General features: G+C 33.9%; 1 protein-coding gene across 1 annotated transcript in view; it reads left to right on the top strand.

Annotated features, from left to right (window-relative positions):
- Window positions 1-20,051, top strand: part of LOC144453365 (double zinc ribbon and ankyrin repeat-containing protein 1-like) — a 45,035-nt gene that overhangs the window by 14,874 nt on the left and 10,110 nt on the right. Inside the window, exons 3-7 of the mRNA XM_078144643.1 lie at window positions 754-901; window positions 9,730-9,847; window positions 12,012-12,218; window positions 13,131-13,210; window positions 17,332-17,425. Coding sequence (XP_078000769.1) covers window positions 754-901; window positions 9,730-9,847; window positions 12,012-12,218; window positions 13,131-13,210; window positions 17,332-17,425 — 647 coding nt within the window. The remainder of the gene's footprint in view (window positions 1-753; window positions 902-9,729; window positions 9,848-12,011; window positions 12,219-13,130; window positions 13,211-17,331; window positions 17,426-20,051) is intronic.

The following is a 20,051-nucleotide window of genomic DNA, read 5'->3' as shown; positions in this document are numbered from 1 at the left end:
TTCTGCAATACTGCAAAATAATGTCTTGGACGGTGTCGTAAAATAGGCTGTGGTGTACAAAGATGGTACATGTGCAGTGATGAATTGGGCTGTGTTTCATATATATTGTATATTGTACTATGGTTTTTTTTTCAACATAGTGAAACATTAAGTTGTGTTTTGCAGAAAGGTAAATCAAATATCCACAATAAATACTTATTTCTCATCCATACATGTATGGTCACTTTAATATTTTAATGTTATACAAAATTGTGTATAAAAATATCGTTATTTTCCTCTTCTCTGAAATTGTGAATTTATCCAGCTGTGAATTCAGAATGTCCTTTGTGTTCAAAAGTTCAATAATAATAATAATAATAATAATAATAATAATAATAATAATAATAATAATAATAATGAAAGAAATTAATATTTACCTTGTATTCTAAAGTCTTCATTACTTTCCTGTCGAAAAGATAATTAAAGAAATTAGAATTCACCTTTGTTAAAAAAAATGTGTTACCTTGAAATTGATGAATCAAAGTTGTGTAATTACCACCATTTTGTGACAAGTCAGTGGACAACACATATTCTTGCTGACTCATCGAAATATGACACATACATTTTGGGAAGCTGGTATGTTTTATGACAGTGCCATAGAGAGGCCTGTGGTTGACAATGATGAATAAACACCTGTGCAGTATTATATTGTATACATATGTTATTAATATTATCATTTCTGTTTTGTCTTTTTATTTCAATCTATGTCTGTAGAGTCAGTCGGTGTTGAAATCTTCTACACAACCAATGGCACCAAACCAGATCCATTTCAAAGAGTACTCAACAAAACCACCACCAAATACAAGAGACCATTCAACCTAAGGGAAGGCAAAAGAACTATAAAGGCTGTGGCTGTTACCAAGTAAGTAGGTTTCTACTGTAGGTGTAGTTTGCTGTGTGCAGCTAAAAACAAGTTATAATTTTGCCCGCTAACCATCTTGCTCCCTCTATTTTTGAAAACTTACTTTGTGTGTGTGTGTGTGTGCTTTTGTATGTCGTGTTCGAACACTAGGAGATGGTCATGTTAATAACCCAGGTATTAGCTTCATTCTTGATTACCAATTCTCGTAATAAGTGGTCCCAGCATCTGGTATTCTTTGCCGTACACAATATTTTATATGGTATCATAAACCGTAAGACAAGAGAATAGAGAATCAGGAAAGTTTCAGTTAGCTGTAACATGCAGGTTTTGACTCTTTGTACCTCGGTGCTTGCTTAGTGTCATTGCTAAGGTTTGAGAACCCTTAGGTAACTGGAGGAGGTCAACAGGTAGAATTTGCAAGGCTTTCCATACTGTAGGGTAGGGGTGGGGGTAGGGATTGGAGGGGGAGGGGAGGTTGACTCCTGTAGGATCATGCAATAAAATGTCTGAGGAACAGCACACTGTTTTCCAAGCATGTCATCAAGAAATACTTTCATATACACATCAAGAGATGTAAAAAATGCAGGATGTGAGATGTTTTTTTTTTTTTTTTTTTAAATAATAATAATAATCTTTAAGAAACAAAACGAAAACTTTGCATTTTGACTCTGGATTGTTATCTTAATGAGGTAGAAAAATCTATATTTTATGACTTGGCAACATTCATCCTCATAGTTGTAATTATTCATCTGAACACTGCTTAAGGCTATGAAGCAAAGTGAAGATTTTGAATGTTAACAGCAACATATACATACAACATGTATAATCCACCCAGTATTATCTGAAATGTAGCCATGGTTAAATTTCCCTCACTACCACTTGGCGCCACATGTATGGTGTAAAGATATCAAAATACAGTCATTATACCATGTAACAGACTTGTATCAAAAAGTTAGCTTTATAATCCTATCAAGGTAATGCTTTTCTGTGGATGTACTTCAATACTTTCTAAATCCCAATGCAGTGTACGTTACATCTTGGGAAATATGAAAGCTAACTAGACACCCTTTTCAACTCAGGCCAGACAGATTCAATTTTGCACTCGACAAATTGAGTTTTCAGTCAGACAGCAGTACTGCAGTTATTGTATATATACATAATACATGTACCGATAGATGTGACTGAAGTACCGATAGTATGTAGGTGTATACTTGTACAAAAAATGTAGTTATCTTTCCTTAATGGCTGTTAATGGTGGTCTAACGTAGCTTGAGAAACTTCAAAGTGCTTTTGTTAAGGGCAGTAAATAGGTAAACCTGTCTGAGTTCCCCAATTATTTTGTCAGAGTCCTGGTTTAATGTGAACCGGTTACCAACTATAGGCATTGCAAAGTGTCTGTCTATGTGTGTGTGTGTGTGTGTGTGTGTGTGTGTGTGTGTGTGTGTGTGTGTGTGTGTGTCTGTGTGTGTGTGTGTATGTCTGTGTGTCTGTGTGTCTGTGTGTCTGTCTATGTGTGTGTGTGTGTGTGTGTCTGTGTGTGTCTGTCTATGTGTGTGTGTGTGTGTGTGGGTGGGTGGGTGGGTATGTGGGTGTGTGTGTGGACTTGACCGTTGGACTGATTACATATGATATGTGGTGGGTATATTTCCTTGAGTGTCTAGTTGGGAAATTGTTCAATTCAAAATGATCTTACCACCGGTGTGTGATTTGCGTAAAAAATATGATTTTTGGTCAAACATCAATAATTCCAAAACTACCCAGCAGATTGGACTGAAATTTAATGTGGATGCATCTTGGCATGTGTAGATGAAGCTGTATTCACAACGTGATGATACCAGAAGTGATATGCAAAATTAGGTCTGAAATGTCAATTTTGGTCAAAAACTTGTATCTTGAAACTGCATGCCATGGTGAATGGGATTGAAACTTGGCGGGGATGTTTCTGGAGGTGTTATTCTACAGTTATTATTATGCAGTTATTACTGAAAACATTATGGCACAATTGGCCCTAGCAACCATGACCACACCTTTAGCAACAGTGAAATGATGATGCATACATGTACACAAAAATGTATTATAAAGATAACAGGGATGGGTAGGTAAGTGAATTATACAGATTTAAGATATGTATGCAAATATGTCTGGCAACAGGACCACACCCATAGCAACAGCTAAATGATGGTTTATATTGCGAAGATGAAAAATGGGAAGGGCAGGCAAGTTAATAAAAGATTCCAAAAATGTATGCAAATATGCCTAGCAATGAGACCACACCCATAGCAACATCTGAATACATACAGTTGTCCTACAACACCATTGGCGCTAATTTTTAAACCCAAAATCTGTGACTCCAATTCCATCTTCAGCCATGCATTCAACATGCTTCCATGTACCGGTAATTGTAGTGTTACATGTTATACATTCATGATTCAGGAAAGATGGCTACATTGGTAGTGTCACATGGTCCCACATAATAATAGACCACAAAGGAAAGAATCTGTAAATATTCTGAATTCAGAAGACATCTTTATTTTACCTTATTGTGATTTCGGCTTCATGCACATTTTATCAAAAAATTTGGTAATTCAATCCATTTTTGTACACATTAATTCTGCAGACAATGAATATTGTAAAAAAAATACATAATTTTCTATCATATTTTTTTTGTAAACACCACACATTTAAGAGAAGTCTATCTAGGTGAAAAACTCTGCTTGTAGTTCCTAGCATTTTTACCTACTACTATATGTTTTCAACAGGTACAATTTGTGTAGTTGCCAAATTCAATTTCTATGCTATCTACTCTATGCACTACTGCTGCAAACAGAAACACCTTGTGTAATACAGATAGTCAATTTGAAATTACCTTGTATAATACTCAATTTGAAATGCCATTCCTCTGTTTGCTGAAAATCAATTTCCACTGTAAGATTACAATCTGCCAGTGTTATCTGTGTGTAATGGAGATTATTTCAACTATCTAAGAGATATCTTTTATAAATGGTTCACCTACTCAGCCTTCATCATTGACAACTGACATCTGATAGAATATATATTCATACACAAATGTAGTTTATAGATATACATGTAGATGCCATATAATGATTGAAATCTCAGGAGTGAAATTTTGCAGTGTGTTGACAACACAGACAGCCATTCAAGTGCATGTATATGTATATAGAATCTGTTATCACCAATCTGTTATGGTTATATTCAGTGTGTGACAGCTAAGTTATTGTTTGATTTTGATATATAGCAATAACATAAAAGTATCAGTCTTTTGAGATTTAGAAATTTAAGTTACACGCTGCATGATTTGAAAATTTAAGCTTAGATATTTTGAGTCGACTGCAAACTGTACTGGAAGTCTTGTTCACACCAGCAGTATTTTGTGTGGTATTTTTTAATTTTCTTTTCATCATACTTAGATTCAGAACTACATGTAATTGTGCAGTGTAATAGAATTGCAAACCATGTACTGTTCACAATCAGGTGTGGTTCATTGTTTGAGGAATTTTTTTCTAAGGATTCTTGGATGAAACCCTGTTGAAATATAGGCATGATGTATGGCTTTTAACATGTACATCAAACCATTATGATACTTTCGCCATTAAAGTATAATTTAAATTCTATTGATAATTCACAGTGAGGGCTGACTCTTGTGAAATCTAACTTTGCATTCAGCCAAATTGCTGAATTAATTAATTAGTGGTACTGACTGTAGCACATGTACATGTATGTATTGCATTTCATGTATTTCTGATAAAAATGTACTTGATATGTACATATACATACATTGTATTCTGAAAGTTCATCTGTGTTGATAAAGCTATAAAGCAAATCTATATCAGTCAACTGTGTTCCAAACACATACAAATCGATGTGTCAAGTACATGTTGTACTGTACACCATGAAACTGATGGACAGCATATAATGTATACACATGTAACATTTAGTATCCCAAGCCAGTACCTGCACTGAAATATGGTGATAATTTCTATATAGCACTCAAGGGTTGCATATACATTGTACAGTAGATAGATGGATCAAGTTTTTTTTGTAAAATAAAAATATGTTTTGACACTTTACACATGTACGTTTGTACATGTATGTACTGCGTTTATAGTATGCCCTTCAGGAAAAAGCAAAAATTGAATGGTATATACATGTTATATTGTGTAGTCGGAGTACAGATGTGTATGTGTACATGATTGAGTCATTAGTATGAGTGACAGGGAAGTAATATTTCCTGGATTATTCCATGTCAACAGATCATCAGTAAATTATTGAGTGATAATTGAATAGAAACCCTACACAATGACTTATTTGCTATTTAAATGTCTAATTATATTAAGTGACAGTAATGATGAATTGTGGATGATTACATCGTTCTCGTTATATAGTGAATATTGTATAGGTTTGTTCCCTGTGGAATGTTTGGTTCAAAATTAATTTTGAATTCGACTTATTGAGTGCAATTTTGAATTATTATGTAAGATGAGGTCCTTTCAGTGTAGGCTTTAGATTGGACTGTACTGAGTTGAGAGTTTAATTAATATACAAGTGCATGAATGTCTATATGTACATGTATATATGCATATTTAGATGTTATTTATTGCCCAATATTTTTCTTCCCAGGAAAATATGAGTGACCTATATGTGTAAGGGGCTTTTGTCACTATGAGTTGACAACCCTTTAATAGGTCACATGAGTATTTTCTGGCTGAATGAAGAAAGATATTGGAAAATAACATAATTATACCTGTGCCAGTAATATCAAAGAAAAAGTTTTATGACACTGTTATTAACTGCAGGGATAATCTCTTTAGCTCAGCCTGTGCAAGGACTTTCTAGTTTATATAATGTAATTTAAAATGAAAGTTTAGATAAATTATGTAGGTTTGGAAGTGAGGGTATGAGCTGAAGAGATGTACATTGTATTTAAAAGGGAAAGGATACCTTATAAATTCACTTTATGTCTAATGAAATCTTGGATGTTATTATGAAATGAAATTCATTGGTTTCATTCAGTTTCATTTATCAGTACATAGCTGACATCGATCCGAACTTAGGAGGAAGTGATGTACATGCTTTGGGTGGGAACTTCTGGCATACATGAAATTTGTAATTGTATGACAATACAGTTACATATAACCCTACATGTAATCCTGCCACAGCCATTATCTTTTACAAAGGCTTGACTATAGACTGTCAGATATGTCATGCTGTTCACCCCTCATCAGGCTTCTCAACTGATCAGTGCTGGCTTAACATGGCATGAATGTCGTAATATCATACAGACTACATTTGTAGGACTTGAACTAAAGAAGGTAACTTTTAGTTGAAGTTCCCTGCCAAGGTCTGTATGTCACGTTCCTCCTAAGTTGGGATCAATACCAGCTCTGTACTGATTCTGTTAAAGTGAACAAAACCACTGCATTTTATCTCATTTGACATCCAAATTTTTAGTAGAATAGAAATTGATACTTGACTCCATTTTGTGTAAATATAATAGTGAAGTTAGATAAATGACATCATCGGTCTGGGCTTATCCGGGGTATGTGCCCACAACATCTTATCTGTCAGTGTTTGGTAAAGTTATCCTTATTGGAATCTAGTTTTTGAAGTGACTATATATCCAAGTTTTTATTAAACAGAATGATTCACAATGTATTATTTCTTCTCCTTTTAACTAAATGTTTGATGATGTACTGTAAGTAGAATTAGGAATGAATAAAAATGAACCTATTGCACTGCACATAAATTACAATGTACACACATTAATGTATAGATGCTGTGTTGTCATGGTTATTGAAATTTGATGACTAACATAATATACATGTACATTGTAGGGTGTTGTAAAAATGATGAGAATTTAGCATTTGCAGAGCTTTGTCTTTCTTTCCTGTGAATGACCACCATGTAAGCTGCATGTGATGATGTGAATATTGTGTTATCAAAGCCTCCTGTTTCTTCTGGAGTTGTATCAATCGACTCCCCTGTGAATGATTGTCTTAAATTACTTTACGCTAGGTATTTATATATATAATAATGTTGTCATCATATCAGTATGTCTGTACATTTTGTATAATTCATAGGCCATAGGATCAATCCTAATTGTCTACATTATACTTAACTGTAACATTGAGTGTACATGTACACCGTGAAGTGTTTTTGCCAAGTTTCAGACACATGATTTAGACGAAGAGATAAGGGTATAAAAGGATTTGTTCAAAGAGTGTCTCTGTGTTAGTCATCATTTATTGTAAGTCATCAGTATTTTGTGATCAGATAGCTTAGTAACATGTATTGCAGTGTTGCAATATTGATGAGAATAGAGCATTCTAAATCTGTAGCATATCTTAAAATGTATACTGTAATATCAGGGAAGCTCTCGTGTGATGGTATACGTTGTAATATTAAGGCCCGCCCAAGTGATTGCCTACGTGATATCTGTACATGTACAAAGTTCCTATGTGATTGACTGTACATTGTAATAGCTACAAAGCTACCATATGATTGCCCGTACATTGTATTATCTACGAAGCTCCTATATGATTTGCCTGTATGTGTACATTTACTGTACATAATTGTTGCCATGACAGCAGGTACTGTATACATTGCCTGGCACACAGTGGGTCACAGACTATGCTTTGTGCAAGTACAGTGTATACGTGTAAGTCCAAACACTGTTAAAAGTACATCATTTTTCCATCATCGTAAACCACAGCCTCTTTTATGGCACTGTCCAATTGATATTTCGCATTTTCGCAGAAGAAATATCAGCTACATGTATGGCTGCCTTGGAAGAATACATTTTTCATATGTAAAAATGTACATGTAGACCCAGATACATAATGATCCCCTCACAAGTTATTCTCATTTGCTTTCCTGCCATTTACAATGTACCATATATGGAAATGCCTTGTACAACTGAAAAATTGAAAAATTGCATTCTGTTGTATTAAAGCCGTATGTGTTTTAAGGTTTGGGAACCCCTGCATGGGTAATAGTTTGGGAACCCCTGGGTAATAGTTTGGGAACCCCTGGGTAATAGAGAGGGGAGAGGTACATGTAGGTAAATCCACACAGATTTGTACCTTGATCTACTGTTTAACGTTGTGGGAATGCTGCTAGTGTACAATATACATACAGTGTAGGGTCCAATCCATTTGAGATTTCACCTTTTTAAGTTACATGTAGCCCCAAACAAAATCACTAGTATAACTGTTGCTAAGGCATTCACTTACAACTTGTTTATCTATTTCCATATTTTTACAACACTGTTGAATTATACAATGTATTATTTCTGATTGTAAAAGTTTTGTTTTCTAATCATTAATGTTTTTTTTTCATGTTGACATTGTACAATCAAAAGTGAATAAATAATGTACTTCAAAGTTTATACTTAGGTTGGATAACTTTAAAGCAGTAAGTGAGAACTGTAGAAACTACCATATTACGTAGCTAATGTACATGTATTATATACAAAATGTAGTATTGTAGCTTCAAATGAAAATTTGTAGTCACAGTCAAAAGTGCTTCCAGAATTGCGACACATGATAACAGCATTGTAGTACATACACCCTCTGACAACTGAATGCTGATGAGATGTGAACAAGAAATTTACTCTGTAGAATTTTCACCTCTATAAAAAAGTTGACTCTGTGAGTAGAAAGTAATTTTCTTTTGATACCATAAGCCCAGAGTCCATGGTCATTCTTGTATTCCATAGTTGTTATATACATTATCAATATTAAACACCCCCCCCCCCCCCCACCACCTCTTAATCTGAATATCCTCTAGAACAAAGTAGTAACTAAAATTCTTGAACAAAAGACATGAATATATGTAGCACATTAAGGTTTCTTTAACCTAAAAAAATAAATGTGAATAAAACATGATTTCATATAACCTTACATTTCTCATTGTGAAGTGAAGGATTTACAGATGTAGGTTAATGGACTAGTCAGCTCTGCTTAGTTTCATCTACCTTGTTTGTCCTGACATATTAGAAATAAAGACTAGATGCTGAGCGGAAAGCACATGTAATGGAACACCTAAGAATTGAAGCAATTATAGTAATTTGGTTAGCTCAGAAGACAAATGATGAAATTCAATTATGGGGCACTATAGGTTACACAAATGAAGCTAATTGTCATGACAACCCCGTGTTTTCATCTTGTAACATTTTGTGATTGACCCAAGGTTGCCATGGAGACAACAGTTCAAAAGATACAAAATCACAATTGTACATGTACTTTCAACTCGATCCTGACAATGATTCTAGTGAATGTATAGATTTATCACTTTTCATAAAAGGTATCAATAAATACATTGTAGGCTTGAATTTGTATGTGTTGATGTTAGCCATAATACAAATGTAGGTGTAGGTGTATTGAGAACTTGAGCACAAAAGGAGAGGCAAAATGTAATATACATGTATTTGATAACCATTCAAACGTAGAGCAACATACAAATGTATGAAATATTAGAAAACAACTCAATATATTTGTTGATTTTAACAATGTATTTTCATTGGAAATGACTGTGTACATGTGTGTGTGTGTGTGTATGCATACATGTATGTTTATGTGTGTGTGTGTACCTTGTGTGCATGTGTATGCGTGTGCATACATGTAAGTGTGTGTGCATGCTTGCGTACATTGGACACATACAACCCTTTGTTATACAATCATACGTCCACGTTTACATTTCATGTCTCAAACAAAATATATTTACATGATATATGTATATCGGCAGAACACTGTCAACTCTTAAATAATACATGAATGCTAAAATGATGTGTTTTTTTTGTCATATTTTAGAAATGGTCTTCATGAGAGTCAGATAGTCACCAAGACATTTCAAGTAGATCCAGGACCATACTTAGAAGAACCAGACTATGGAGATAATGACAGAAACTTTCAGTTTGTCTACAACAAGGTATACACATCAAAGACTTGTCTTATGACAGCAACAAAGCTATAGTCTGTATTCAGACGCAGATTATGTTTTGTCGTATTCCTAAAAAACTTTCTGAAATATGTTTTATTTAAATACTAGTTGTGTGCAAATACATAATAACCTATAACATAATATCACATTAGTCAATGCACATACAGAACGCGCACTACACACTGAGGATTCGACCACCTAATATATATAATCTAGTGTCTATACTATCTCCTCCAAAATGTCCCTTAGTGGTTAACCAGGCATCCAAGTTAAAGACATTCTATTCATGATTAACATACAATTTACATAATCATGGTGGACATCCCAATTCTGTTGACACGCAATCATGTACATTGTATGTGACTGTCTACTATCTACGGATAGACCTAACACTATCCCTGAAGTGAACTGAACATTCTTTACTGAGGCTAAACCGTGTATATGTGAGTTATGTCAATGAATGACGTAATGCGTGTTTTAAAAATGACCTTAGGCCTGCCTGTTGACATGTCAGTCATGGTCTGCATCACATACGTGTAGTCGCGTGCACACAAAATGCTACATTTGTTTTTGTTATGCAATAAACGAGGGCACTCATGAATAATTCATAGAAGTGAAAGTCCGGTGGGTTAGAACAGTCGTCTTGACTGATTGAACGTCCTGCGCACACCATGTTTTAATTCTAGTAATTTCAGTGGCAACAATAGTGTTAAAGATAAATTACAAAAAAGTCAAGACGACTGTTGACAGTCTATGACAAAGCCAGCATGGACTTCTAGTGCTTTACTGGGTCTTCAGACTCAGCTGTTTAGGTTGTCAAACCCTGGTAGTAAATTTAAGTCACTCTGCTACATTGTACATCCACATCTGTTCAGTAATGACATGATATTTTGATTGACATGGAATTCAAGTCATTAGATGGGACTTCATCTGAGTACATACATTGCATTTTCTCTCTGGCTCTACAAACTATCTCTTTTGAAGTTATAGATTATAGTTGTCCTCTAGGCAAGTTTCAATTATTAAAAATAAATCGGATTACGACTACATTCTGTATGTTGTTTTATACATGAGGGTATTTTTTTACCCAGATGAGCCCAGTGACATGCAAATGTTATGAACAGACTTAATACTAACATGGCAAATTTGATGTTGGGTTCGTTAAAAATTCAAAGATAAATTTAACAGGTGAATATTGTAAATACCTGAAATTGTTCTGAAGTAGCTACATGTAGGTTATTTACTGAGATTTTACAGTGCCTTAATTCTTGTTGAAAATTTAGATCTGTTTCTCAAGTGTTCCTCTTTGAATGATAAAAATGGACTTAATTTGTTACCATCTTATATCCTCTAACACATCAATCCTGTGTATTGGAGAATCTCTGTTACAACTTTCAATTGTTTGAATCACCATTGCCTTTCATTGGGGAATGCTGGGGTCCTGCCACTTCATGGTCCAGAAGAGATGAACAGCTTTTTTTTCATGATTTCCTGGATTTCTAATAATATTTTCTTGTTTTTCTCGACATTTCATATAAAGTTTTAAATATTACCATCATAGCTATCCTTTCCTCTGACTGTCTATTCATATTTCCTACTACGTTATCACTATCTTATCAGAGTTTATCAACTTAGGAAATGATAGTTATTATGGTAATATCTAAAACTTGATTTGAAATACAGAGAAAAACAAGCATTGAAATGATATTAGAAATCCAGGAAATCATGCAATAAAAGTTGTTTATCCCTCCTGTACCCAGGGAGCCAATAAAATCCCCCATGATCCTTATCTAAAAACAAGTAGGTATATCACAGGAATCAAACAGTCCTCTGTGCTAATGGTAAAATTGGGATATGATCAAGTAACTGAGACAATATGCAATTTTATCTGATATCAGATTGATGGTGAAGAAAACATGTTGTGATAAATGAATGAGTATTACAATGCTATCAAATGTGTCTCATATTGTATGAGTCTTTGTAAGGTTTTGGTCATTATTACTGCTGTTTGTTGTCCCTTTGATGTGAAACCTGGTTGAATATTTATTTATATATTGGCATTGTAATGAAATATACACAAAGAAGACAAGTCTCAAAAGAGTTTTTATTCCAGTAATCAATCAATAGTTTTGTTGTTTTCTGTCTTTTGCAGAAACCGACATCTTTTAGGCCTAGATCACGATCACCTCCATTGATGTTGACAAGACCAAGATCAAGGTCACCTTCTCCTGTATTAGGGAGGTCCTCTGATTTGGGACTAGACTTAAATCGACTTCATCTCAGTGAACACAGGCATATCAAGACAGATTCTGGCTTCTATTCGTCAGGAATGCACAACGGTTATGACTACATTGGAGAAGTAAGTTTTATAAAATGTTTCTGTTTTAAGATGTTTTTGTTTACACTAAGGATAGATTGGTCAGCCAACTTTCCTTTCTAGTGTGCAATATTGCGATTGCTAGAAGTTATGACCTAAATTGTCGATGTTTTAATTGTTTTTGTTTGGTTTCATTTCAATTTTACCCAAATATGCAATAGACACATTCTCAACAAAAAGTTAATTCCATCAATCAAAAGTGCACTAAAATATCAGAGAGAGATGTCAGAGACTTCAATATCTGAGCAGAGACTTCAATATCAGAGACTGACAGCCATCCTCATCTTTAAATGAGGCCATGACCCAATAAAGGTTACGACCTCTGGCAAAAGATGGCGAAAGTATACACATTCGTGTCTGCATAAAGTAGAAATACTTACTTGCTTTGCATGGTCAGCAATCTCCTCGGACAGTGGTTTTCACTTTTTAAAAAAGAAACAATGGCAACGGTCAGGACATACATTGTACACTCTACTTCCTAAGCTACAAGAACCAGCGCTAAAGGAGTTGTTCAATTATTTGTTTTGTGTTCATTGATAGCAAAAATGAAAATCATATGATTTATAATTTCATACCTCTTCATTTCCATGTTTTCTTCACCTCGCCGTGTTCTCATACAGAAAAACAAGTTATTTTGTTGAACGTTATCAAGAAGGCAAGACATTAACGTCAATTTCATTTCAAGCACTGTTAGTATGTATTACATTCACCAATATTCTATGGAGGGTGCAAGGAAATAAACTTTAAAAAACTCTAAATTAACTTGAAAGCTTTGTTACATTTCTGCATTTGACATATACAATATATATAAATGTATGTATCATGTATGCCTTCTTGTAGATCAAAATGTGTGATAAAGTACCAGCTACTGTAACCTATTTCAATTGATTACAGCCCCCAGCAAGTCGCACCATGTCAGTTCCTGTCTATCCAACAAGTAATATGGTTCCAGGCAGAGATGCAGATTTCTATAGGTAAGTATAACCTACTTCACCTCTACTAAACCATCAATAGGTTCTTATCAGAATAGAGATGAAGCGTAGATGCTTAAAGTATATTTTGCCAATACTGTTCAGGCAGTTTTAATACTGTATGATGTCCCCAGAGTACAATATTTCATGTCAGTATCAAACTTTTGGGGCAAATTGTGTGTGTGAACACAAAATCCACATGGTGAAAATACTTCTTTTTTTGCTATGACCTGATAGAAATATTTCAGCCTTGTATTGTAACACAGGAGTTCTGTCATCTGTTATACCGTACCGATGTTATACAGTGGAGGCATGATGGGCGAATGGTTAGAGTGGCTGGCTTGGAATCTGCAGGTTGCAGGTTTGAGCCCCATCACTGCCATTTGTTTCTGAATGACTAAAGTCCTGTATAATTGGGAACCAGATTAGGATAGAGGTTGCAATGTGAATGCTTTAATCCTATGCGCTTATAGAAGCTGCAATGAATTGTATGCTCCCCAGGGAGTTGAGGAAGTGTAAAGGGTTGTTGTACCGCATGCTATACATGTAGATCTGTGCTAGGGGTAATAATTGTAAAGCACTTTCAGCACAGAGTAGGAAAGCGCTATATAAAAACCAACATTATTATTATTATTATCATTATTATTAATATATTTTGATTTTCTTGTCACTTATCGTTGTCAGCAGTATATTATGTACATACAGTGAAAATCAAAAACATTGCTGACATCAATTGCTAAAAGCTGCCTTTTTAACATTTTACACAAAGGTCTAAAAAAATTATTGTTTATAAACAAATATCTGCTTTCTATAGAATAAGTAAAAAATTACATAATTTAATGATAAATAATAATAGATGTAGTTATTAGAAATATTATGTTACAGTATCAATTATTCCATTTAAGTTTAAGTTATATACATTTGATTTAGTTTTATTGTTTCTGTGTGTGAAGCAATGGTATATATGCTGAATTTTTGTAAATCGTGGGATTTGAATTTACCTTCAAGTGGCCATATGAATTAGGGTTTGGTATTTATTTTGGATTTTTAATTTATAAAACAATTTTATCATGGCTTCCTACTTGAAAAATCAATGTGAAACAACATTGACAAAGTCTGTGTAACTAATACATTGCAAAAAGCTAAAAAAAATGTGAAAATGTTTGTTATTGTACATATATAACAAAGATTTTACACATTTTATATTAATCTTTTGCAATATATTGAGTTACAAACAAGGACTTAGCATATGTTGTTTCACATTGATTTTTCAAGTAGGAAGCCATGATAAAACTTCTGTAAATCAAAAATCCAAAATAAATATGAAATCCTCATCAATATGGTATCTACCTTGATTTACAATCAGCGAGGTAAGAAGTATAATGTTGACACTCAGCCAATTATCAATACTTTGTACATCTGTAGTAGCTGAGAAAGTAACATGTATGGATTTGATTCTACTTTCATTTAATATGACCTATACACACAAAAGGTGACAGACAACAAATTGGTAGTGCTTTCCTGCCTGAAGGGAAACCACAAATTACTTTGTATTCTGAAAGGTTATGACCTCTCACGGATACTATGCAATATAGTATAGCTAGACATCCTGTGAATTGTCTGATATGTTGGCCATACTGGGATATAATACTCTATTCTAGAAAATTTTCACTAAAAACTTATTTTTGCGAATTTCACTGGGAAACAAAAATGCAAAAATAAGTAGAAACTAAAACGCCTTCTTGTACATGATGAACACAAAGTACCAGTCTGGTAATTAGAAAAAATTAGTCTTTGAGAACTAGCTGGAGACTAAAATTGCAGAATTCTGTGGTAGCGAAAATATGTAGGTTTACAGTGTGTGATGATATATATGATATGTAGACATTATTTGTAGTATTTACTTTAATATGTGATGACAGCATGATTAATTGTCAGACAGATATTCCCTGGAGATAATAATGAAGGCTTATCCGGAAGCCTATGTGAAGCCCTTCGACTGGTTTGACAAGGGAATGGCTATTATCAGCTGTCATGTCATCAGTGTAGTGAAATCTTGAATGTAACAACCTAGTAATGAGGAAGTATGCTGAGAATTATGAAGAAGAGTATCAGTAGTTACAATCATAACTCTAAAATTGTATTTTATTTCTTTTTTAGTCTTTTATACACATTTTGTCATTAATAGTAAATTGTAGATCAAGTAATTTCCCCCCTAAGTGGGATATAGATAAATTAACTGATTCTGATCGTGTCTTGGAACCCTGCCACTGAAGAAATTATGTTTCTTTTTACAAAAGTTAGCAAATTACATATTAATTTTAATGACCATAATATAAGTTACTTTTTTCTTTGAAATTATTCCTGACAATAAGTAAATATATTTCAATATGTTACTTTCTAAGATATTTTTGCCCTCTTGTTCTTAGCCTACATACATGTATACATTTAGTGTCTATAGTTATATATATATATATATATCTTATGTATATCCTAGACAAATGACTAATTTCAGTTTCATAGACAAACATTTTGAGCAAAGATGCCTTTTTGTTCATTTTGTTCAGTGGGAATGTGATAGAGTAGAAACTGCCCAGAGTGAGTATAGTAGTGTCTTGAGTGAGTAGTGTACTAAACTCTAGCTCCCCAGACTGTCTCACTACAATGTACATTAAGCTTGTATCTTATAATTCCCAATTAACCTTTCATATTTACCAACTCTTTGTGTGTATAGGGTATGTTGAAATTTAAGCACCTATAAAAGGTTATTTGCTTGGTAATGTGCTTTTAGTGTTTTAATCATGTCATGTACTGAATACAAAGATTGAAGTCACCAAGACACACTTTACACACATATTAGACATCTAGTACAGGTGATGATAAAACTCTAGTCACCAAGACACACTTTACACACACATTAGTACAGCTGATGATAAAACTCCAGTCACCAAGACACACTTTACACACATATTACACATCTAGTGCAGCCGATGATAAAACTCCAGTCACCAAGACACACTTTACTATTACATATTAGACATCTAGTACAGCTGATGATAAAACTCGTATTTCAAAGTAACATATAGTCTGTAAATGAGTTTCCAATTTTGAGTTAGTCTGTGTACAAAATATGCATGCACAACACATTCTAAAACTTCTTTTAGAAGCAACATGAGTCAATGCAGTGTGATAGAGGAGTTTATATGTACACAAAGAAGCGTGGAAACGGAGTCTAAGAGGCTTTTCGATTTTATTGGTAACTAAAAAAATATGTCATGACATTTTGATATCACATTTGTATACAATAAAAGTAACCACCATGGTACCAATTGAGACAACACAATGTTGACTGTACCCCTTTAAACAAAAGTAACCACCAAAGACTTAAGTTACAGATGGTAACTGCTTTAATGAAATTATTGTTAGAGTTTGATGACCGCAGGACTAAAATGGTAACACAGTGGATAGGTTGATAGAAAAACATGGAACACAGAATGATGTTATGATAGTTTGTCTCTGATGTGATAGAGGGGAAATCATTAATACTTTAATCCTATTACAACATTCTTAGTATTTCCAGTATTGTGTTGTACAACATGTTGTGCAAAACAGCGATAAGCAAAACATGTTACTAGCAAAGCTGACGCCAAATGTTTGAGATTAATTTTTGATAAATGAAAAGAAATGTTGAAATTTTGTAGAGTGTAAAACCATAATTATGCGAGGAGATGGTTTTCAAAAAGTCTAGGCAATTTTAAGCATATACAATGTACAGTAACAATAGTGAAAGAAGATAAACCTATAGCTTGCTATGACACCAGTCAGCCCCTCTCTCTTTCAATGAAAATATGAATGGCTTTACATGTACAAAAGGCATCCCCCCCCCCCATCTTGACAAACTTTGTTTGAGCTGATGTATTTTTGTCCAGTGGGAAGGTTATTGACTACAGTCAGTAGAGCTTACCTTGGGTGAGTGTATAGTGTACTAAACTGACTTACTATATCATATACCGGTATGTACAATGTACGTTTATCAAATCTCAGAATTCCTAAGTAGCCTTTCATATTTACAATCATTTAAAATACAACATTCTTAAATTTGTACCCCTGTTTATGTTTTCCAGTAAATCGGTTGTTATGGCAACAGACTACCCTAGTAAACTGCCAATCGCTGACCCCCAGTACTGGATGAATGGCAAACCATTACAGACATCTCAGGTGAGACAACATTTTATCATGTATATGCAGGGCTTGAAATAAAGAGTAGTCCTGGACACAGTGGACTACTAAACATTGTATCTAGACTACCAAATTAGCAGTAGTCCAGGACGCAATGGACTACTAAACATTTTATCTAAACTACCAAATTAGAAGTAGTCCAGGACACATGGACTACTAAACATTTTATCTAAACTACCAAATTAGAAGTAGTCCAGGACACAATGGATTACTAAACATTTTATCTAAACTACCAAATTAGCAGTAGTCCAGGACGCAATGGACTACTAAACATTGTATCTAGACTACCAAATTAGCAGTAGTCCAGGGCACATAGACTACTAAACATTGTATCTAAACTACCAAATTAGCAGTAGTCCAGGACGCAATGGACTACTAAACATTGTATCTAGACTACCAAATTAGCAGTAGTCTAGGACACATAGACTACTAAACATTTTATCTAAACTACCAAATTAGCAGTAGTCCAGGGCACATAGACTACTAAACATTGTATCTAGACTACCAAATTAGCAGTAGTCCAGGGCACATAGACTACTAAACATTGTATCTAGACTACCAAATTAGCAGTAGTCCAGGACACATTGAATACTAAACATTGTATCTAGACTACCAAATTAGCAGTAGTCTAGGACACATAGACTACTAAACATTGTATCTAGACTACCAATTTAGTAGTAGTCCAGGGCACATAGACTACTAAACATTGTATCTAGACTACCAAATTAGCAGTAGTCCAGAACACATAGACTACTAAACATTGTATCTAGACTACCAAATTAGCAGTAATCCAGGACACATAGACTACTAAACATTGTATCTAGACTACCAACTAAGGTAGTAGTCAGTGGACAATGGAAATCAACAGAAAATCACAGCTGAAAAAGTTTACTTAGGTATACCAGACCACTAAGCATAGGAATTCAATTTGAGCTATGTTACCAGTAACAGTATATGACATACCATACTGTAGATATCACTTTAAAGTCAGCACTGTGTATAAAACATATTGCCAATATTGATATCATTTGAGACTTTGAATGCAAAGAAACATAAAGGAAGGTAGGTAGGTAGGTAGGTACAGGCATTGATTGGTACGTACTGACATGTACAGCTGGTATCAGGGTACTACAAGAAATAACAACAGTGCCAATGAACAATTTTATATATGATCATTGAAATATAGGCAGATAATGTCACAGTATCTGCCCTGTCAGCCCTCTTGTAGGAAAGATGAAATATTGTACTACTGTTTAAAAATTAATTATATAGAAACTAGAAACTGGTGTGCATCAAATTGTCTGAGATGACACACTTGGTATATTCTGACTGGTATAATACTTTTGTCAAATTTTATGATATTGTCATTCTTTGTTTTGATGATTTGAATCTTACTATGCAAGTTTCTTGTCATTCCGAAGTAATATGGTGCACAAGGGAGGGAAACGTGTCATCAGTGTTGGCTTCAACCCATAGCTAATTTTCCAACTAAAGTTCTGTTTATTGTATATGATATCTGACCATATGGAAATTGAGATATTTTCATATAGTTAATTGTCTGCTACTTACATGTATGTACTGTGCTTTGTATACATTTAGTAGTTAATATTCACAGCAGCTGTTGCCATAGTTATTGCATCTTTTCTCTGTGTTTGTGATAAAACGTTCTAAATATGGCAAATAGTGTAAAGTAAAACAAATACTCGATCTATAACGCAGATATATGTTAGTTATTTATTGCAGACATGTTTGTAAAGGTTATTATGTGTGATATAAAATTGTAGCCATGGCAACGATTTGTTCATCATTCTGAAACATAGGAGGTAAAGACATGGTGGTTTACTAAATGTCAGTTGTGTTAAAAGTTAAATCTTAATTTTAAATTTATTGAAATCACAATATCTGGTATGAAATTATTAATAACATGCCATAAACTAGAGAAAGATATTCATTTCAGACATCCAGAAATATGTATGCGATTTAGTGTTTTCGTTAAAGGGAGGGTGGGTTTGAAAATTTACTTGTATTCATCAGGTGTTTTACAAATTCCTCTCCATAATATATGAATATATTCTGATGGTGAATATATATGAAACTGTACATGTGACCACATCTCCCTTCTTTGTTACCAGTGATCCCAAACCTTAGAAATAACATGTGAATTACCCATACATCAATGGAAAAGTAAATAAATAATTTATATCAACAATTGAAAAAAGAAGGATCAAAATTGACATGAATTGTTGGATGAATAATTTAATGTAAAGATAACCCATTGAAAGAAATATGTATCGGATTACATTGTAATCATCAAATGAGATGGTTGCATGTCGCCGTTATAAATTTACCTTCAAATTGAAAGCATGATGAAATATGCAGTTGCCATAGCTACCTCAATATTTTGAATTCAAAACATTAATCTTTGACACAGTATTATCTGGAAGGTGGTAACAAGAGAAAGTTAAAGTGAGATTGATTGTAGTGCTGTATAGTATTTGACATGAGTGGGTGATTGATTGTGAAAATAGTATCAAATTCTACACAACCTGCTTCTTAGCATTAAGGATGCCCATACTTTATTATATGTTTCTCATTGTAACATGAT

Source organism: Glandiceps talaboti, chromosome 2, assembly GCF_964340395.1.
Source record: "Glandiceps talaboti chromosome 2, keGlaTala1.1, whole genome shotgun sequence".
Taxonomy (NCBI): domain Eukaryota; kingdom Metazoa; phylum Hemichordata; class Enteropneusta; family Spengelidae; genus Glandiceps; species Glandiceps talaboti.
The sequence above is the reverse complement of the archived record's forward strand: the minus strand, read 5'-3'. Positions and strand labels throughout refer to the sequence as shown.